Genomic DNA, 22,409 nt, shown 5'->3' on the forward strand with positions numbered 1-22,409 from the left:
TGTGGAGTTAGTGAATATGTAAACAACAACAACAACAACAAAAAGAAACTCAACACGATAAAAAACAACAACTTTAAATCAAAGCAGCGGGACAAAGAAAGAAAAAGAGGTTGTTGTGTAAAAGTATTTGACCTAAATATTAATTGATATATTAATTGATATTAAGCCCAATATCACCAATAAGAACTCTTCTTTTCTTCGGGCAGCAACACGATCTCAGTGCTTCTGACGTAAATCGCAGCAGTTTTTCCGAGAAAACGACTAAACAACAGAAAGAGAGAGAGAGAGGGAGAGAGAGAGAGAGAGAGGGAGAGAGAGAGAGGGAGAGAAGGAGAGAAGGAGAGAGAGAGAGAGTGCGTGGTAGTTGTACGTCACAGACTCAGGTTTCCGGTGACGTCACTTTGTCTGAGTCGTGTCTCAGAGAGCAGGTCGTTTCAAAGACATCCTCCCCTCCCCCCCCCCCTCCCTCGTTTCTGCCTCCCACTCATCCTCCTTTCCTCCCCCCTCCCTCCTCATTCGTTCAGACATCTCCCTCTTTTCGTTCCCGTTCCTCCCATCCCTCTCTTCTTCACTTTTTAGTATCTTCTTTACACCATGTCATTCCCTCCCGTCCGTCTTTTGCCAGGCCTTCATCCCTCCCTCCTTCCTTCCCTCCCTCCCTCCTTCACCTTCCTTCCTCCCTCACTCCTCCCTTTCCTCCCTCCCTCCCTCCCTCCCAACATTTTGCCATCCTCGGCCTGCAGGAAAGTGAGTCGGTCGGGCTCCGTCTATAAATAGTTGCCCTGAAAGCAGATAAAAAAGAACGAAGAAAAAAAGAGCAGGAAAAAAAAGAAAGGAGGGCAACAAGGTAGGAAAAGAAATGAGGAATGGAACGCTCCCTTCACTTTGCACGGTAGACATTCATCCTCTTTCCTCGTTCCCTTTGGGCTCCTCCTCCTCCTCCTCCTCCTCCTCCTCCTCCTCCTCCTCCTCTTTACACGAGCACACGTTCATCTTCTATTTTTACGCCTCTCATCTCTCTCTCTCTCTCTCTCTCTTTCTTTTTGTTTTTTCCTGAGCATTTCTTTTTTCTCTCAAAAAGCCGGGACCGTCCGGCCGAGGCTCTCGTTTCCTCGGCGACCGACAACCCGTCGACACTTCAGGCACAGATTGTCAATCAGAAAAAAAAACTAAAATGAAGTAAAAAATAAAAACCATGACAGAGCTAATTTTCTATCGGACCGAGTATGGCCTTCATAGAAAAACACAAACATGTTGTTTTATGCATCGATGTTGTCGGTCTGGATGAGGGAGCAGCACAACGTGCACGAGCATCACCGGGTCCTCAAGGTGAGGCGGTTATTGGGTAACCGTACTGTGACGTCACAGACCGGACGCGGTGTCCTTGGATCATGTTCTTATTATTTCATGTATTTTTATTTTATTACGTTTGCGTGGTCGGTTACGATAAAAAGTACAAAAATGCACTTTATAAGATGGACATGTTACACATTGCACTTGTAAATGTCGAATGTAAAACCTTGAAGAGAAAGATTTATTTTTTAATAATTGTAAATAAATGCGAAGAGAGAAAAAAAAGACATAAAAAATTAAAAAAGAGAGACTGCAAAGAAAAGAAGTGGAGAATAATTGGCCAAATAAACTGAGAACAACAAAAAGAGGAACGTTGTGTTTTTCTTTCTTTCTGGGATGCAGTCGAACCTGCGCGTGGGGGTTATTACGAGTGTGTGTGTGTATGTGTGTGTGTGTGTGTGTGTCGCAGGTCGCTGTAGTGTATAAAAGCCTGCGAGTATAAAAAGATGCCGATGAATTATTAAAGCTCTCCCCTGGCTGCATAACGGAGATGCTGAGTGAGAAGAGGGAGAGAGAGGGCGAAGAAGAAGAGGAGGAGGAAGAGGAGGAAGAGGAGGACATCCATATGACATTCACGTCAAGGAGAAGAGATGAAACCCAGAGCGAGAGGAGGTGAGGAGGTGAGGGAGGATGAACGGTGTGTTCATATGCAGCCTGAAAACACACACAGACATTTGTTAGACACGTCTCTATGTGCAGGTATGTATACACAAGTGTGTGTGTGTGTGTGTGTGTGTGTGTGTGTGTGCGTGGGTTGGGCATCGGGACACGAGAGCTTCTTAATAAATAATCAACAATGCAGCCGGAGATTTCACTCCTCCAAATCTGTGACGCAGGTGTGTGTGTGAGAGAATTTAACCTTTAATCTAACACACCTGCATGTGTGTCAACCACATGTGTGAGCGCCACACTGCATAAGTATGTGTGTGTGTGCGCGTGTGTGTGTGTCCGTCCACTCGGAGGGGGAGGAGCTCCACCATGTGGCCAGAGGTTGGTACCGCAGGAGACGCAGCATCCACCCACACAGACACACACACACACACTTCCTTTTTTTTTGCGTCATCACAGCAGCTCTGTGTCAAAACAAGCACCAAAAAGCCAACGCTCCCCCCCCCCCCCCTCCCCTCCCCTCCATCTTCCTCTACCTCAACCCCCTCCCACCTCTCCGTGAGTCAGAAGGTTCTCTCCACCATCTGCTGCAAATCACCTCCAAAAATAATAAAAACAGAGCCTGGAAGGTTCTGATATTCCTGCATCTGTTGTGTCCATTAGTATCATTTCACAGAAGATCGAAACCTTGGTTTTGAGAAAGAAATAAAAAAAAGGAAATTCTTTCTTTGAAGAAAAATCACATCGAAGGGATTTAGTCAATGTTCAGAACATCATCTTTAGATCGCGTCACAACGCCGGCCCGGCTGCGTACGACGAGGCTGCAACGCGCCGCAACTTAGCCGCCAAACTAACACGACGAGGAGTCCCCCAGGGCTCGATGTTCGGGTCTCTTTTTATTTTTACGCTCGTACGCGCCTTCTTTTAAAGCCGAATTACGAACTCTCTGCAGTCAAAACTATGCAGATGACACGCCGCTCTGTCACCAAGAGTTTAAAAACAAAACGAATCTAGCCAGATGTCTTGGAGCGACTTCACGACTCACCTCCCTAGGATCTCGTTGGCTGCATAATAAAAAACGTGCGTCACGTTCGGCAAACGTCAATCGATACACGACGTCGCCTCCGCGGCCGTCGGTGGATCCATTGATTCTTTTAAAAGCCAATCTTCATCACGTCATGGATCCAACCTGCAGGATTAACTGCAACAAAAGGGTGAGAATGTCATTCTAACGCCAATAAACAGAACTGGATTTGTAGTTTGAATATCTCTTAAAGGGGAGCTAACGTTACAAGTTAAGGGACTGTCCTGGTAATTACTACACGTTCACTGTGATGGATTATGCACCACGCGCTAGTTACAGGTACCTCTGTAAAGTGGGAAATGTATTTAATACCTTGTGTACTTTGCAAAAACATTTATATTATATGAAGAAATCAAGCATCTGGACTCCAAAATGTGTGAGTCATCTCGGGAAATTGGGTCTTACGTCGTCATGAAGTCTTTGATTCCAAAATTAGATCCGGGCTAAAATTAGACGCCGACTGGAAAGAAAGATGTTGGACCTGAAAACATCACCTGACTAATACACTTTGGGGCAACAGATATTTTCTCACCATTATGCAGTGCTTTAAAAAAATAAATATATATATATTTTCCACTGACGTGTCTCTCTCACACTGCTGTGCCACCATCTGTGACTCCTCACTCCCCTTTTAAAGCATCATCATCACTCACTGTGAGAAAGCTTCATAATGTATTGTTTTTATTAATAAATGTGTATAAATCTGAATGTGAACAAACCCCTCTGTTTTAAAGCTATATAATATATAGTTTTTATTAGTGTATAAATGAGTCTCTGAATGCTGTGTGAACTAACCCCTCTGCATAAAGCTTCATAATATATAGTTTTTATTAATAAATGTAGTATAAATGAGTCTCTGAATGCTGTGTGAACAAACCCCTCTGTATAAAGCTTCATAATATATAGTTTTTATTAATAAATGTGTATAAAAGAGGCTCTGAATGCTGTGTGAACAAACCCCTCTGCATAAAGCTTCATAATATATAGTTTTTATTAATAAATGTAGTATAAAAGAGGCTCTGAATGCTGTGTGAACAAACCCCTCTGCATAAAGCTTCATAATATATAGTTTTTATTAATAAATGTGTATAAATGAGGCTCTGAATGCTGTGTGAACAAACCCCTCTGCATAAAGCTTCATAATATATAGTTTTTATTAATAAATGTGTATAAATGAGGCTCTGAATGCTGTGTGAACAAACCCCTCTGCATAAAGCTTCATAATATATAGTTTTTATTAATAAATGTGTATAAAAGAGGCTCTGAATGCTGTGTGAACAAACCCCTCTGCATAAAGCTTCATAATATATAGTTTTTATTAATAAATGTGTATAAATGAGGCTCTGAATGCTGTGTGAACTAACCCCTCTGTATAAAGCTTCATAATATATAGTTTTTATTAATAAATGTGTATAAAAGAGGCTCTGAATGCTGTGTGAACAAACCCCTCTGCATAAAGCTTCATAATATATAGTTTTTATTAATAAATGTGGATAAATGAGTCTCTGAATGCTGTGTGAACTAACCCCTCTGCATAAAGCTTCATAATATATAGTTGTTATTAACAAGATTGCCAGTACCTGCACTGGCCACACAGCCCCACAGCATGATGGAACCACCACCACATGTAACTGTGGGTAGCAAGTGTTTGTCTTGGAATGCCGAGTTCTTCTTCCACCATGCATACCGCCCCTTGTTATGTCCAAATAACTCCATTTTAGTTTCATCAGTCCACAGCACCTTATTCCAAAATGAAGCTGGCTTGTCCAAATGTGCTTTAGCATACCTCAAGCGACTCTTTTTGTGGCATGGGCGCAGAAAAGGCTTCTGCCGCATTCCTCTCCCATACAGCATCTCCTTGTGCAAAGTGCACTGAATAGTTGAACGATGCCCAGTGACACCATCTGCAGCAAGATCATGTTGTAGGTCTTTGGAGCCGGTCTGTGGGTTGAGTTGGACTGTTCTCACCATCCTTCGCCTTACCTGAGATTGTTCTTGGCCTGCCACTACGGGCCTTAACTAGAACTGTGCCTGTGGTCTTCCATTTCCTCACCATGTTCCTCACAGTGGAAACTGACAGCTGAAATCTCTGAGCTATCTTTGTGTCTCCTTCCCCTAAACCATGATGTTGAACAATCTTTGTTTTCAGGTCATTTGAGGGTTGTTTTGAGGCTCCCATGTTGCCAGTCTTCAGAGAAGATGCAAAGAGGAGAACAACTTGCAACTGGCCACCTTAAATACCCTCTCATGATTGGCTTCACCTGTGTATGTAGGTCAAGGGTCAATGAGCTTACCAAACAAATTTGGTGTTCCAATAATTAGTGCTAAAGGTATTCAAATCAATAAAACAACAAGGGTGCCCAAATTTATGCACCTGCCTACTTTTGTTTAAGTAATTATTGCACACTTTCTGTAAATCCTATAAACTTAATTTCACTTCTTAAATATCACTGTTTGTCTGCTATATGATATATTTAATTGAAATTGCTGTTCCGAACAACCAATGATACATAAAGGAAAATCTTTAAAATGATCAGGGGTGCCCAAACTTTTTCATACCATTGTGTATATATATATATATATATATATATACACACATATATATACACACACACACATGTATATATATATATATACACATATACACGTATATATATATATACACACACATATATATATATATATATATACACATATATACATATACACACATATATATATATATATGTGTACATACATATACACACACACACACATATATATATATATGTATGTGTATGTATGTACACATACATACACATACATATATATATATATACATATATACACATATACATACATACATATAATATATATATATATATATTCTAAAAAGTAGGTCATTAAATGTTTGCGTTAAAGAAGAAACACAGCAGATGTTCACCATTTATTGTCTATAGTTACATGCATACTTGCTTACAGTTGGTTTTAGTGTGCGACACACATCTTTATTTTATTTTATCGTTATATTACCCCAAATGTATTCTTACGTCACAGCCGTCAAAAGGGTCAATACAACAAGATTCATTTCTCACATTGTCAAAACACGTAATGGAGTTGTCCTCAACCGGCCGGTAGCCATGGTTACGCCAGGTCGACGGCGGCTTTCGTGAAATATAAAGACTCGTTTTTATCTTGTGTGCTTTTTTCTTTTTTTCCTTGCGTCCTTCCTCAACGATCGTGGTATTTATTTACAACAACAGAACAACGACTGTTGAGCCAAATCGCTTTAATTTAACGTGTTTTTTTTGTGTTGTTGTTGCCATAAACCGACTCGCTACGAGCCTCAAAAGATTAAAAAACGTTGACGCTCTTACAGACATCGTGGTTCCATAAAACCGTTTTCCACCGCGTCTGCGTGAGCCGGTTGTCGTGACGACGCGTTGAAATGCAGCCCGATTGCGTTTTTATATTCATTTTAAAACTTTTTTTTTTTTTTTTTTTTTAAATCGCCCAGATCGAACTCCCTCGAGGAAACATAAATAATTAAATACTAATAAGGAAGAAAAAAAAAGGAGGCGGCAGACGAGTAGCACTACACTACCCAGAATGCTTCACTGCCAATAGGTGGCACTAATAGTGATTTAGATCTAGCATTGAACGCTGATTGAATCCCATTTCTTTATGGGATGTTTAGACTTGATCAAAACTGGTTCCTCCAAGTTAAACTGGTTCCTCAGAGTTAAACTGGTTCCTCAGAGTTAAACTGGTTCCTCCCTCAGAGTTAAACTGGTTCCTCAGTTAAACTGGTTCCTCCCTCAGAGTTAAACTGGTTCCTCAGTTAAACTGGTCCCTCAGAGTTAAACTTGTTCCTCCCTCAGAGTTAAACTAGTCCCTCCCTCAGAGTTAAACTGGTTCCTCCCTCAGAGTTAAACTAGTCCCTCCCTCAGAGTTAAACTGGTTCCTCAGTTAAACTGGTTCCTCCCTCAGAGTTAAACTGGTTCCTCCCTCAGAGTTAAACTAGTTCCTCCCTCAGAGTTAAACTGGTTCCTCAGTTAAACTGGTTCCTCAATCAGAGTTAAACTAGTTCCTCCCTCAGAGTTAAACTGGTTCCTCCCTCAGAGTTAAACTAGTCCCTCCCTCAGAGTTAAACTGGTTCCTCAGTTAAACTGGTTCCTCCCTCAGAGTTAAACTGGTTCCTCCCTCAGAGTTAAACTAGTCCCTCCCTCAGAGTTAAACTTGTTCCTCCCTCAGAGTTAAACTAGTCCCTCCCTCAGAGTTAAACTGGTTCCTCAGTTAAACTGGTTCCTCCCTCAGAGTTAAACTAGTTCCTCCCTCAGAGTTAAACTTGTTCCTCCCTCAGAGTTAAACTGGTCCCTCAGAGTTAAACTTGTTCCTCCCTCAGAGTTAAACTAGTTCCTCCCTCAGAGTTAAACTGGTTCCTCAGTTAAACTGGTTCCTCCCTCAGAGTTAAACTTGTTCCTCCCTCAGAGTTAAACTAGTTCCTCCCTCAGAGTTAAACTTGTTCCTCCCTCAGAGGTAAACTAGTTCCTCCCTCAGAGTTAAACTGGTTCCTCAGTTAAACTGGTCCCTCAGAGTTAAACTAGTTCCTCCCTCAGAGTTAAACTGGTTCCTCAGTTAAACTGGTCCCTCAGAGTTAAACTAGTTCCTCCCTCAGAGTTAAACTAGTTCCTCCCTCAGAGTTAAACTTGTTCCTCCCTCAGAGTTAAACTGGTTCCTCGATCCTGGCTTTGAATAGAAAAACCCCTAAAAATCACCTCACCGCAGCACATTGTCAAAAGAAGCCAAACCACATGATAAAAACACCACAGTCCACCGAGGATTAGCCAAAACTATTACTGAATATATATATACTGGAGATTACTGGTGCAAGTCTCTTACACTTATGTATTTATAGTCCAGAGGCCGTGACCTTTTGACCCCCGGGGGCCAGGATGACAAGCTTTTTGTGAGTTTTAAAGAGTGGAAGCGTTTATTAAAAAAAAAAAATTGAAAAAGACCAAAAAACCACAGCACACAGTCACAGGCTGAAATGTCGAATAAATAAATATTTTTTTTTTTTTTAAAAAGCAACAATAATCGCGTCATTGTTTTCGTGCGATATATAATCGAGGCTCAACGAGAACCAGCGTAAACGTGGGCGGGTGGCGTCTTTCATCACAGTTTCATCTATTTCGCAACACCGCTCGTCACGGAGGCCCTCTGATTCATATTCAACGCTCTTCAGAAAGAGTTAAATCTTTTTAAAAGATTATGAAATGTCATTTTTAATGCATATGATTATCTTTTATATTCTTGTGCACAGGTTCCTCTTGAAAAAAGACATTTGGAAAAGCAATGAGACCCTTTAAACAATTAATTAAATTAATTAACCAGACGTTAAAGTCACAGCACATTTTGTAAGCAGACTCCCATTAATTGATTAATTAGGTATTTTATTAAAATTACACCCGCATTATCAGTTAACCTAATAATCTAGTAAAAAAATTACATATTGGATTTTTAAGAAGGATTTAATCCAAAATATGAAGATTTTATATTGTTTTTTTATTCTGTGTCTTACTGTGAATTAATTTCGTTGAATATTTTGTATTTCACAATGAAAATAAATAAAAAATGGGGATATATTTGGTATTTTTAATGTTTAACATGATGCCAAAACAGCATCAAAATACACGAATAGAGCTCGTCAATCTAATTAAATTCTGTTAATAAATATAGGTTAATTTTTGTTATATTATGCATGTTTGTTTATTAATAGCTAAAAGTCTTTAGCTTCGCTAACTTCCTGTTACTCGTGCAGGAAGTCCGCTTACAACATATTTCGTCGCCCCAAAAGAACGTTTTTTAATCCCTGATTCAAAACGCGTCGTTTAACGACATCGTAAATTATGCTAAGCTACATGCTAATCAACCGTCAGCATGCACGCCGGCCCGAACTCTCGACGCGCGGAGGCGATCCACGATGCCGATCCCGTCGTTACTACGGTGACCAAACTCTCAAAAAAATGACAGCGCGGTCTCTTAAGTAGGAGTGCGCTTGTTTTTTTCGTAAAACGGGCGCACGGCCCCGACGGGGGGCGGAGCCAATCCTCTCAATCCCTGATTTCCTTATAAATTCTCTTCTGAAACATTTGGCTGACGAGTTCAGATTGCAGTACAGTGTCGTTATTGTGCTCTACCATGTGTCTGTAAACACAGTGCCCCCCCCCTCCCCCCCCCTCTCCCACCCCCCTGCTCTCTGGGGGCGGTTATTACAAGCGCTCCCCCCGGAACGCCGCTAACAATGAGCAAAGATGAAGGGACAGGTTTGTGCATGAATGATTGATTATGACATGTGTTAAAGATGAACGTTAATATCCGAACCCCCTTTATTCCACCTCAGCGTCTCAATGTTTTCACCCCGCCCCACCTCACTCCGCCCCCCTCCCCTCCACCCACGTCTCACTCTTCAGACCCGAACGCTCAGTCGGACCACTCGTTCTCGTCGAGCTCGGAGTCGTCGTCGGACTCGCTGTACTCCACGGCGATGCGGCGCGACAGGATGGTGGCCACGTCGTTGCCGACGGGCTCCCTCTTCGCCTCCTGCTCCCGCTGCTCCTGCACCTTCCTCAGCTGGATGCCTGGAAAGGGGGGGGGGGGGGGGGGGGGGGGGTTTAATACTGTATTCATTTGATTTAAGGGGAAGGTGCCACCCCCTGAAGTCACTAACAAAACATCCAAAATTCAAGAACTTTAAAGGTGTAACTCAAATTCAATAATCCATAAATACATCATCATAACACATAAAGTACATTCATTTAGTTATGTGCTAAAATCTGATCATTTTGATCACTTTATTTCCTACTTTTACTAGAATATAAAAAGTTTTTAATACTAATAGTATTAAATATAAACTTAATCCTCACCTCTACGAATGGCCGCCAGCAGGTCGGAGCGGGCGTCGCTCATCGGGACCATCCCCGGCAAGGCGGACTTCCTGCTCGAAGGCGCTCCGTCCACGGCGTGCGACGGCGTCCGGTGAGCCTGGTAGCCCGTGGGGGCTCCCGGTGGCGGCGGGGGAGGGGCGGCCGGGGGCACGCCCGACGGAGGGTGGGAGGGGGAGGGCACGTAGTTGGCCGGGGGAGGAGGAGGGGAGGGGGAGTAGGGACGGGAGAGGGTGGAGGAGGTGGGGGGGACGCCGGAGGCGGCGGCGGCGGAGGAGGGCGGGGCGGCGGTGGAGTCGAAGGCGGTCTGCGCCGAGGGGATGGTTGGGGGGGGAGGGGGAGGGGCGGGGGGGATGTAGTACTCTGGGATGGTGGAGGGCTGGCCGCTGGTGGGGAGGCAGAATGAACACATTAATAAAGTTTATTCAGCGGAAACGGTTCAGTTTCAGAATAAAGTGAGCGTCTCACTTTAAAAAGAAGAAATCAACATTTTGTGTTTTTTAATCTTAACACGCAAAACGTTTCAAAAAAGGCAAAAAGCCAGGAGACGTAGCAACATCTGCTTCTTAAAGTTAAACCAGTCACAGGAAACTGAACATTCACATTCACAATATTCAATAAAACCTCATCGAGGAGACCAAACGTACCCGTGCCCGGCCCGGTAGTCCTTCACCGACTGCTGCCTCGGCCCGTTAACCGCCGGCTCTCCGCCGGCCTGGACTCCATGTCCCGATGGGGTCCGGCCCAGGGAGGCCGCGTGGCGCCCAGCCGGCGCCGGAGGCCCCCCGGCCCCCGGAGGCTGGTTGGCCGGCCTGAGGACCCGATCCAGGGACTGGGTCTGGGCCGCGGCGCTGAGGTGGTCCCTGGAGGGGTCGGTGGGGTGGACGGCGCCGGGGGCCTGGGTGGAAGGGTGGTTGGGGCTGGCGGGGTAAGAGTCGGACGCCATTGACCTGTTAGAGCGGTCGAACGGCATTTAAATTCAACAATTTTTTACACATTTTAAAAACGGGTCTCTCCTCTTTTTTTATTACAGTTACAGCCTGTAAATAATTTTATTTATTTCACATTTATTGTTTTTTGTATTTAACTTAATTAAAAAGTTGATTGTAAATAATAAAAACACATGAATACAATTGATATTCAGCATCTTTTCTTTTTTCTTTTCATGTGCTGTGAACTATCTTCACCAGCAGAGGGCAGCAGAGAGCTTTGGTGCTGCTTTAACCTCCATCACAGGTCTGTGCTTGGATTGTGGGATTGTTTGTGGTTGTGTTACACTATATACCATCTATAATATCTCAATACTATGTACAGTTTTTTTAAGGCTGTAGAATAAAGAGAAAGTTGCCTGTGCACATATTCCCAGTCAACCGTATATGTGTGTGTGTGTGTGTGTGTGTTTGTTTACCTGCTATCAGGGGACAGCGAGCCTTCCGAGGACATGCCATGGTAAGGCGAGGGCGTGAGCCTGGCGTCCGGCCTGAACTCTTTGTCGTAGGCCAGGACGTTCCACTCCTGGCGCCGATTACGAGCCTTACGCACCTGCAGGGGTGGAAACAGCAGAACATGGTCACACCTTTTCACTCCAGAAGAAAAACAAATATCTACAAATCATGTTGCTTATTTATTAAATATGATTGTAATGAACGCGACTAAATTAAACAGTTATAAGTTAATATATAAGCATTTCTGTAGTTCTCGTTCCCTATTTTCTCAGACTTCCTTTGTTCCAACCGGAGGAGTCGCCCCCTGGTGGTCAATAGAGAGCATGCACGTTCATGCTAGTTTCAGAAGGAAGTTGAAACTAAAAAGGCGTTTAAATCCTCACTGACCTTCTTCACCTCTCGGCTCGGGTCCTCGACCTGCTTCTGCTGCTCCTGTAAGAGAGAGACGGAGAGAAAGTCAGCCGCCGGTTATGGATTCCTCCGGAGGAAGAGAAACAGGACCCCGTCAGCAGCTCCTTCACCACGGGGTAAACTCACTCACACACTAGTCTACTCATCACACTCACACACACACTAGTAAACAAACACACACTCGCAGACGATGGACAACAGAGCCACAACTCTGGTAACACAAGACAGGAACCAATCACAGAGGGTTAGAGAGACGGTGAGGCAACACACAGACAGAAGGGAATGTGTGTGTGTGTGTGTGTGTCTTTTAATAAAAATGTGTTTTTCTTACATCCTCAACAATGTGTGTGTGATGTGTGGGAGTGGGGTGTGAAGTGTGAAGCAGGAGAGGGCAAGTTAGGGGTCTGGGTTGTCTTACAGAGATGGACAGGGGGCTCCTGGGTGGGGCCTGTCTGGAGTGGGGCCTGTCAGGGTGGGCCGGACAGCCCTATGGAGACATGGGAGAAAGACAAGCTGGTGCGTTAGACTGAGGAGGAGGAGGAGGAGGAGGAAGAGTATCAGAACCACTCTTGGATTTAACCTCTTTCAAAAACCACCTATTTTAATCTGTGATTCATTACTGTAGAAATCAATGCAATTTATTTATACTGGTATAAATGTTGTTTGTTGTTCTTATTGTTATTGCTTCTATTGTTTCTGTGACTGCCTTCAAGTACCTCTGAAACACGAGCAGTTTCAGGGCGTTTTTAAAGTTTTTTTAATTTATTTAAAATTGGAAAACACTGGAAAGTTTCTACATTTGTTCCCAATGTTGGAAATAAATGGAGGCTCTATTTGAGATTATATATATATATATATATATATATATATATATATATATATATTTATATACATACACACACACACACACACATATATATATATATATATATATATTTGCATGATGTGTTTAAGGACCGTCTGAAAGATGAAAATCTGCCAATAATGATGAATAATAAAAGTCCTAAATAAGTAAAATATATTATTATCTTGTATCCTTTCGTATTTATTCAATACAGTTAGAACTATATATAAATCAAACGTTTCTGCTCCTTGAATATGTTTTAAAATGATGCCTGAACTAGAAAACAATGAGTTTAAATTACAAAACAGTAAAAGCATCAATAATCGTATTATTTACACTTTAAGCTTTTTTTCCTCCTGTGACACGTTCAAGTGAAAACCGTAACGACTGAATTCTGTAACGTCCTACGGGGAGCCACATCTTTGCACAGGTGTGTGAATACGGAGTCACATAAACTGTGATGTACTCGTTTGTATAATGAGCTCGTCCACCTGCTTCAAGAACCAACGACACGACAACGCAGAACTCCAACAAGAACAAGAAATAACAGCAATAACAAATAAAAAACACACAATTAGGCAAAAAAAACATATTAAAGCACAAGATGAATTTCATTTACTGTTCACACACACACACATACACCACACACACAGACACACACACACCTTCTGCCGTCGCTTCTCCTTGCGTTTGTCCTCGGTGGCCTGCAGCATCTTCTCCTTCCACAGGTTGAAGAAGTAGGACGGGTCGGTGTAGAACTTCAGGGCGTCCTTCTTGTCGTCCCTAAAGAGGAGGAATGGGGAACAGTGGGCGAGTAAGATTAAAAAATTTTTTTTTTAAAGATTAAATATATATGTAGATATTTAAATTATATATTTAAATTATGTGTGTATATATATATATATATATATATATAAAATTTAAATATATATATTTAGATTTATATTAAACGGGCTAATCCGTGTCGAACACCAGAGTCAATTTAAACTATTTTAAATCATATTTAGCGTCTATTAAATGTCATTAAATGGGAGTAAAAGTGGATCAACACACACATTTCATTTGATTATTATCTTCCTACAACTATGCAAACAGTTTGAAGTGGACCAAGCTTCCTGTGAGATCCGTGCTGGTTGTTTTCTTTTAGACAATCTTCTAATAAATTGGACAGAATTTACACAACGCGTCTCTACCAGATGGAGGATGAACGTAAAGCACCAGGTCCGGAGGGAGTCACACTAAAACATTAAGTTACTACCAAGGAACCTCCGTTTTGTGTCGATTCTGGTCGGCCATCTTGGACCAAAGCAGCCGCCAGAGTCCCTTTAGAAAGCTCGGTCCTGGTCCCAGTAACACAGTAACTTTAATGGGGCCGGTGCTGGATACGGTGTTCTTCTTAAACTACCCGGCGACCCGCTGACCTGTAGGGGCTGAGGATGTTGAGCGGGGGAGGTTTGTCGCCGCGGTGGTACATCTCCACCACGGGGTTGGGCACGGAGGTCCTCGACACCACCTGCTGGTCCTGGATGGTGCTGCTCTTGAAGGCCTTCCTCATGTTGATGTCCTGCAGGGAGACTGGTGGACGGAGAACGTAGAACGATTCAGAGAAACTTAAGAGGCCGAAGAACAAAAGACAGAGGATTCGTGAGAACGTGAAAGTTTAAATATTAAAAAAATATTTTGTCGATTTAATGTAATAATTAAATGGCAAAGAATGATTTGTTGCACATTCCGTGGGTCTGATTTAAAATAATATAATGTAATATAATTTATAATAATATTTTAAAGTTTTAAAAATACATTAAAATGCAGGTTTTTCTTGGTTATGTGTTTACGAAAGGAGAAAAAAAAACCAAAGGTCACATGATCAAGTCTGTGTAGGTTGGACCCCGAAATCTACGTGTTTATGGGTTGAAATGCATTCTGGGAAAGTAGGAAATTGCTCACAGGATAAAATACTATAAGTCCAAAGGTTATATATATATGCTTTTTGTTGCCCCTAAAATAATAAACACTCCACATGCATATAGACTAACATCACTATAAAGACAGCTTACACTGACACTGACAAACACACACACACACACACACACACGGTGATAATAGGACACCAGGGACAGATTATTGTCAGAGCTTGTTTGTTGCACCAGCTTAACAAGGATCTTTTACACACAACAGAACACACACACACACACTGCAGCAGCAAGATATGTGTGTGTGTGTGTGTGTGTGTGTGTGTGTGTGAGGAGCTAAACAGTGTGTTTTTGTAACCATTAAAATGTTATGCAGGACTGCGACAGGAGTCGGTATTGACCCACAGAAAGAGAGAGCGACAGAAAACACTGTGTGTGTGTGTGTGTGTGTGTCAATCTCTTAACCTCGCCCGAGGAGATTTAACGCGACAATACTGCAATGCTATCCAGGATCTAGCAGATGGTAACACACACCCACGCACTCACACACACACACACACACACATGCACTCATGTTGGGTCGCTGTACATCCGCTCTGTGTATAATCAGGTTAAACCGTGTCAATGTGACATATGTTGCTTCCACTGATTTACTTGACTTCTGCATTGTATACTGTGTGTGTGTGTGTGTGTGTGTGTGTGAGTGTGTGAGATCAACGGCATTATTAACAACGTCAGACAGAAGGCGTGTGGACAACAAATACCTCAAAAACTAAAATGGTGATTGGCTGTTAGATCTGCGTGTGTGTCTGTTCTTGTATATCTATCCTTGTGAGGACCGGACCTCACTTCATCCAAAGGCAGGTTCGAGGGTTCAGACTTGGTTCAGTCATCAGGTTTAGGTTTAAGGGTCGGGGTCAGGTATTTAGTCGTCATGGTAAGGGTCAAGGGCTAGGGAATGCATTGTGTCAACGAGTGTCCTCACAAGGACAGAAGTACAGGGACGTGTGTGTGTGTGTGTGTGCAGACTCTGCAGTCAGCGCGCACACACACACACACACACACACACACACACACACACTTCTTCTGTGTGTTTGATCATTCCTTCCTAAGCTTCTGTCCCCACGGCAAAATGAATAATCCACAAAACTAGCAGCTAATGCAACCTCCCCTCCTTCCTTCTTTCATTCTCAATCCCTTCTTTCCTTGTCTCCTTCTCCCCATCCTTTTCATTCATCTTCCTTTTATTGTCCCTTCTTTTATTCTTTCCATTAGTTCTTCCTGTAAGCATCCAACCATCCTCTTCTTCCTTTTTTCATTTCCTTTTAACTATTCCTTTATCCCTTCTTCGAGTGGCTTGTGTGTAGGAGGAAGAGAGGAGAGAGGAGAGAGAGAGAGAGAGAGAGCGGGGGAGGAGTGGGAGAGGAAGAGAGGAGGAGGAAGAGGATAAGACAGAGGACTGCTGAGCTTTTTCCTTTTTCATCCCCGACTGTGAAACTCTTTGTGAGGCCGTGCTGCAGAATGACTGGGCAGTAACCGTGTGTGTGTGTGTGTGTGTGTGTGTGTGTGTGTGTGTGTCAATTCCTGCCTTCAGTGTTAGTGAAAAGCTAAATGATGAGATAATGATAACGGCTCAGACTGTAAACACAATATCACACACACACACACACACACACACTTAGACACACAGAAATAAGGAAGAAGAAGACAAACAATGGAAGTGCAACAGGTTTTTAAAACACACACACAGACACACACACACACACAGACACAAATAAAACCACACACACACACAAAGAGAATAATATGACTGTTGCAGAGACGCTTTATCAATAAATAATCAGCAGTGCTGCAGGCTAGTTTCAGGAGTAAGCATTGAGACACACACACACAAAGGAACAGACATTTGAATTAATAACAATGCTCTTACATACAAACACACCTACGGAAACCCAGGCACACACAGTGTGTGCGCTAATGCCAACAAACGCACACACGTATTCACACACACACACACACACACACACACACACACACCTCTGACGTGCAACGATCCGTTGTACTGGAACATCACCAAAAAAAGAAAGAGAGAAAACACACACAAACACCTGAGACAGCACTCATCTTCATCATCTGGGACAGACGACCTTTAAAAGGGCCACACACACACACACACACACACACACACACACACACACACACACACACACACCTTCCTCCACGGTGGAGTCGAGCTGGGTGACTTTCACGGCCAGCTGGTCCACCCTCTCCTGCAGGCCGCTCATCCTCAGGTAGAAGCTGTTGGCTTCGATGAACAGCTCCCCGAAAATGTCCTCGGCATGGCGACCTGCACGGGAAACGGGGGAGACACGTAGTTTGGCTTTAGTGTTTGTAAATAACAACGCCGGGAAGCGTTTTATTTTCTGCTATTAAAAAGTTTTTTTTATTTTGTAAATTGTAAGTGAAAAAATATTTTGGGGATTTACACAATTTCGATTCATTGTATTTGTAAAAAGTTTTTATTATACAGCACTAAAATAGAAAAGTTTTTAAAATTATAATTATTATGCGACGCGGCCCGAAATGTTCTCCAGGTGCGTCGGCAACCAGCGCTGATGCATTGTGGGATTTAATTAACGCGACCTAACCTCACCAATCAGGTGTCTTATCGTGAAAGAATTAAATTAAATTAAAAATAATTCAGATATATTTAGAATTTAATGAATATCAATGCAGTATTTTTTTTATAATTAAATAACGTGATTCAATAGTTATAAAATAAAAAATAAAAATGTACGTTTCCCCTCAAAGCGCGTCTTGCGCTCTCATTGGTCAGATATCTCGACGATGCACCGGCGAGCCTGAAACGTCAGCAACCGGCGAGCCACCGTAAAGGTGTTGGGACGCTCCAAAAAAAAAATCCAGTTTGAGTCGAAAATTTCATTTTTACAATCAATAAATATGAAATTTAACAAAAAAGGGACCCAGGAAGCACCGGCGACTCACTCAGGCTGCCCAGCTGCTTGATGATGGCGGCCAGCGTGCTGTTGGTGACGCACTCCAGCTCGCTGGTCACCCCGTCCGGCAACGCCCCGCGGCACAAGTGCCTGGGCTCGATGTTCCTCTTCACCAACGGCATGCTGGTCTAGGCCTGAGGAGACGAGGAAGGAGAGGAGGTGAGAAGCAGCCTTTTCCTACCCTCTAACCTGTAAATCGTTATTTAAACTCCCCCGAAGGAAATACAAGTACGTTGGCGACGTTTACAGCTCCGACCTGACGGATAAGAGAGAGGAAGAAGAAAGCTGTGTGTGTGTGTGTGTGTGTGTGTGTGTGTGTGTGTGTGTGTGTGTGTCATGGCCGCCGTGGGGCGCAGTCGCTCAGCGCGCTGCTTTGGAGTCGATGCGGCGTGGAGGCGGACAGGAAGTCAAATGAGCCGGAAAGGAGGATTTCTAAATGGTGCTAACGACCCGCGACCGTAGCCAGAGAAACCACAGCGGGGGGGGGGGGGGGGGGGGGGGGGGGGGGGGGGGGGGATGATAGACAGAAGGAACTAGAGGCTTAAAAAAAGAAAAGAAAAAAGAGAGAGAGAGAGAGTGATCGGGAGATCTCTAAAAGATGACGTGTGAAAGCCTCGGTGATTCTGACTGAACGTAGAACTGATTGTGGATCAGCGACCAAACGCCCCGAAACGGGCGACAGATTGCAGACTCGGCATTAAATGCAACCGCAGGCCAGGAGCACGACAGCCTGCGTGTGTGTGCGTGTGTGTGTGTGTGTGTGTGTGTGTGTGTGTGTGTGTGTTCACGTCCCTCCGGGAGTTTGTTCTTCCTCTTCACGTCTTCGTCTCAGACTCGTCCTCCAGCTGTTGTAAATAATCGAACACCGCGGCGCTTTAATTATACAACCCCCCCCCTCCCCCTCCTCCCCCTCATCTGTCGCTTCAATGGCTGCTCTTCATCTCTTATTCGTCTTCATCGCCCCTCCCCACTTTGTTTTCATCTTCTCTCGACTAGATCTTCTCTCTCTCTCTCCGCCTGAATGCATTCATAAATAATAATAATAAACCAGTGAGGCTGAAGATCTCAGAGCGGGTATTCCCCCCTTTTCTGTGTTTGTCAATGAATGTGTGTGTGTGTGTGTGTGTGTGTGTGTGTGTGTGTGTGATGTAGTGATACATGAATGAAGTGATGGAAGTGGCCCTCGGCTATGGGGTCAGATCAGTCTCAATAATTGCACATTATTGAGACTGATCTGACCCCATACTCTGCTGCTCTGAGCCGGAGAGGAGAAGAGGAACAAGGAGGTAAAGGGAGGTTAAAGGGAGGTTAAAGGAGGTAAAGGGAGGTTAAAGGGAGGTTAAAGGAGGTAAAGGGAGGTAAAAGGAGGTAAATGGAGGTAAAGAGAGGTAACGGGAGGTAAAAGGGAGGTTAAAGGAGGTAAAGGGAGGTTAAAGGAGGTAAAGGGAGGTTAAAGGGAGGTTAAAGGGAGGTTACAGGGAGGTAAAAGGAGGTTAAAGGGAGGTAAAAGGAGGTTAAAGGGAGGTAAAAGGAGGTAAAGGGAGGTTAAAGGAGGTAAAGGGAGGTTAAAGGGAGGTTAAAGGGAGGTTAAAGGGAGGTAAAAGGGAGGTTAAAGGGAGGTAAAGGGAGGTTAAAGGAGGTAAAGGGAGGTTAAAGGGAGGTAAAGGGAGGTTAAAGGGAGGTAAAAGGAGGTTAAAGGAGTTAAAGGGAGGTAAAAGGGAGGTTAAAGGGAGGTTAAAGGAGGTTAAAGGGAGGTAAAAGGAGGTTAAAGGGAGGTAAAAGGAGGTTCAAGTAGGTAAAGGGAGGTTAAAGGGAGGTAAAAGGGAGGTTAAAGGGAGGTAAAGGGAGGTAAAAGGAGGTAAATGGAGGTAAAAGAGATAAAGGAGGTAAAAGGAGGTAAAGGGAGGTAAAGGGGAGGTAAAAGGAGGTAAATGGAGGTAAAAGAGATAAAGGAGGTAAAAGGAGGTAAAGGGAGGTAAAGGGGAGGTAAAAGAGATAAAGGAGGTAAAGGGAGGTAACGGGAGGTAAAAGGAGGTAAAAGGAGGTAAAGAGAGGTTAAGGGAGGTAACGGGAGGTAAAGGGAGGTAAAGGGAGGTAAAGGAGATAAAGAGAGGTAAAAGGAGGTAAAGGAGATAAAGGGAGGTAAAGAAAGGTTAAAGGAGGTTAAGGAGGTAAAGGGAGGTTAAAGAGGTAAATGGAGGTAAAGGAGATAAAGGGAGGTAAAGAAAGGTTAAAGGGAGGTTACAGAGGTAAAGGGAGGTAAAAGGAGGTTAAAGGGAGGTTAAAGGGAGGTTAAAGGAGGTAAAGGGAGGTAAAAGGAGGTAAAGAGAGGTTAAAGGGAGGTAAAAGGAGGTAAAGGAAATAAAGGGAGGTAAAGGGGAGGTAACGGGAGGTAAAGGGAGGTAAAGAGAGGTTAAAGGAGGTAAAGGGAGGTTAAGGGAGGTAAAGGGGAGGTAAAAGGGAGGTTAAAGAGGTAAAGGGAGGTTAAAGAGGTAAAAGGGAGGTTAAAGAGGTAAAAGGGGTAAAGAGGTAAAGGGAGGTCAAAGAGATAAAGGAGGTAAAGGAGATAAAGGGAGGTTAAAGGAGGTAAAGGGGGTAAAGAGGTAAAAGGAGGTAAAGGGGGTAAAGAGGTAAAGGGAGGTTAAAGGGAGGACAAATAGATAAAGGAGGTAAAGGAGATAAAGGGAGATAAAGGGAGGTTAAAGGAGGTAAAAGCCGAGAACTGCAGAGAAAAGTTTACGTTGTCTAGGAAACCATCCAAAGTCATACCCTCCTTTAAAACCTCTTCATGTTGTGATATCTGTGTAGCGGACGAAGCTTTGAACTGGAGCACAAACGCTGCCGTTCACTTTGCACTAAACGTCATTTGTTGCATTTTGAACTCATAATAAAGTAGAAGCACTTCCGACGTGTGTGAGACAGACGGTATGAATTACGGCCATTAACCAAACGCATCATTCCTGCACGCCGGGAGAGCAGCTAATGCTCTTACCGCGCCGTCTGCTCGGCCACATAGACTTAAGTACACACACACACACACACACACACACACACACACACACACACACACACCTCCCACTGTGCAAAGTCTGCCTCAGTCTGTCCTGAGGGACGGTTTAGCCCCGCCCCCTTAACAGCTAATCAGCCTTCAACTGTTAATACATCTCAAACTTTTTGGAAGAAGAAGCAGGAAGAAGATAGTTTTAAGAGCCGGTTCCATGTGGGTTCCATGGAGAACCTCAGAGTCCTTCTAAAGAACCTGAACTCAAAAACATGAAAATGACAAAAACGACGCCTGTGTTCCCGAACAGGCTCCATAACCCAAAACTAGGAAAATATTTACTCAAACTAGAATTATACGAGAGGAGTCGCCACCTCTTCTTTGTTTGTCTATTTCATTCGTTCTCTTTATTAGACGAGAGGAGGACGAGGCAGGCGGACCGGTTCCCCCGGCAGGCGGACCGGTTCCCCCGGGGCCGTCCCGTGTTCACCGACGGTACCGCCTGTGTAATGTACTTACCCATTATAAAAACCACAGTTTACAGACTGTATTTTAAATATATTCTGTATTACAAGGTGAGTATTTGCAGAAGTTAGATTCTGACTGAATATTGTATAAAGCGCACAGAAAAATACGTGTAAAAGGTCTCAACTCTCTTTTTATGCATCGCTGCGTTTCTGGATCAGGTAGAGAAGAACGAAGAGTCACAAATCCACGAAACATAACGTCAGGGATTGTAGATGCGGTGGAAACACAGAGTCAGGGTTACTCCGGGTTTGACCCATGGGATTGAGGAGGGGGGGGGGGGGGGGGGGGGGGGGCAGAACGGAACAAAGCAGATATGAAAACATGAATAAATAATGACGTCAACAAGAACGCCGCTGTGAGGAGAAAAATAGTATATACATTGTTTGACGTTGCTCAAACCAGACTGATCAATCAACAAAGCGCTACAATCCCCCCCCCCCCCCCCCCCCCCCCCCCCCCCCCCCCCGATGCCTCCTTCTGGCCTCCTTTTCTCGTCCTCTCATGTCCTCCATCCTAGACTCTGCACCTCCCTCACGCATCCCGCTCCTCTCCCTTTGAAGTCTGCGTATTGTTGATGCTCTTGGGTGAGGAGCCATTGTACAACATGATCACAATTACGATGCCCCCTCCCCCCCACACACACACACACACACACACACATACACACACACACACGCACACACACACACACTCGCACTAATCCTCCCTAAAAACAAATTATGCAAAACGGAGCGAGAGATTTTTACACTCGCTCTGTGGAGTGGTTGTCATGGTTACTCTGGAAGTATTTCCACTGTTGGCTGGATAATGAAGTGATGAGAGGCCGAGAGAGTTTACAGCCTGGCAATGAAGTTCTGCAAGAGATCTTCACTTCATTGTGTGTGTGTGTGTGTGTGTGTGTGTGTGTGTGTGTGTGCAGTACCTGTTCACTGAGGGTGAATGCAGATGAAGTGTTATGAAACAGCTGCTTTATTAAAAACACGCGAGACACAAGAGCACAATGAACACACGCACACACACACACACACACACACACACACACACACACACACAGTATTGGTTTTGATCTACTTGGCGTTTCAGACGGGTGGAGTTTACCGCAAAAAAACAGAGCTGCAGGCTAAAAATCTAATCGTAAAAACAGGTTATTCAAACTTAAATGACACAAAATAAATGAGCCGAACCAAGTGATCGATCATATTGATCGAGAGGCGTCGGGCTTTAAACCTGCAGAACCGTTCCGCGTTTCAGCTCTTTAACAATATTCTTCCTCGTTTG

General features: G+C 43.7%; 1 protein-coding gene across 1 annotated transcript; it reads right to left on the reverse strand.

Annotated features, from left to right (window-relative positions):
* Nucleotides 1-9,495: 9,495 nt before the first annotated feature.
* Nucleotides 9,496-17,991, reverse strand: zgc:109889 (uncharacterized protein LOC553542 homolog). Its single transcript, XM_034557740.1, has 11 exons — nt 17,592-17,991; nt 16,798-16,932; nt 14,094-14,247; nt 13,338-13,455; nt 12,247-12,315; nt 11,805-11,849; nt 11,381-11,514; nt 10,620-10,922; nt 10,228-10,358; nt 9,955-10,089; nt 9,496-9,669 (listed from the first exon to the last, which is right to left on the reverse strand). Exons 1-11 carry the CDS (start codon nt 17,722-17,724, stop codon nt 9,512-9,514), a joined length of 1,515 nt encoding a protein of 504 aa, XP_034413631.1. The 5' UTR covers nt 17,725-17,991; the 3' UTR covers nt 9,496-9,511.
* Nucleotides 17,992-22,409: the final 4,418 nt, after the last annotated feature.

The sequence above is a fragment of the Cyclopterus lumpus genome, chromosome 18 (genome assembly GCF_009769545.1).
Source record: "Cyclopterus lumpus isolate fCycLum1 chromosome 18, fCycLum1.pri, whole genome shotgun sequence".
Classification (NCBI taxonomy): domain Eukaryota; kingdom Metazoa; phylum Chordata; class Actinopteri; order Perciformes; family Cyclopteridae; genus Cyclopterus; species Cyclopterus lumpus.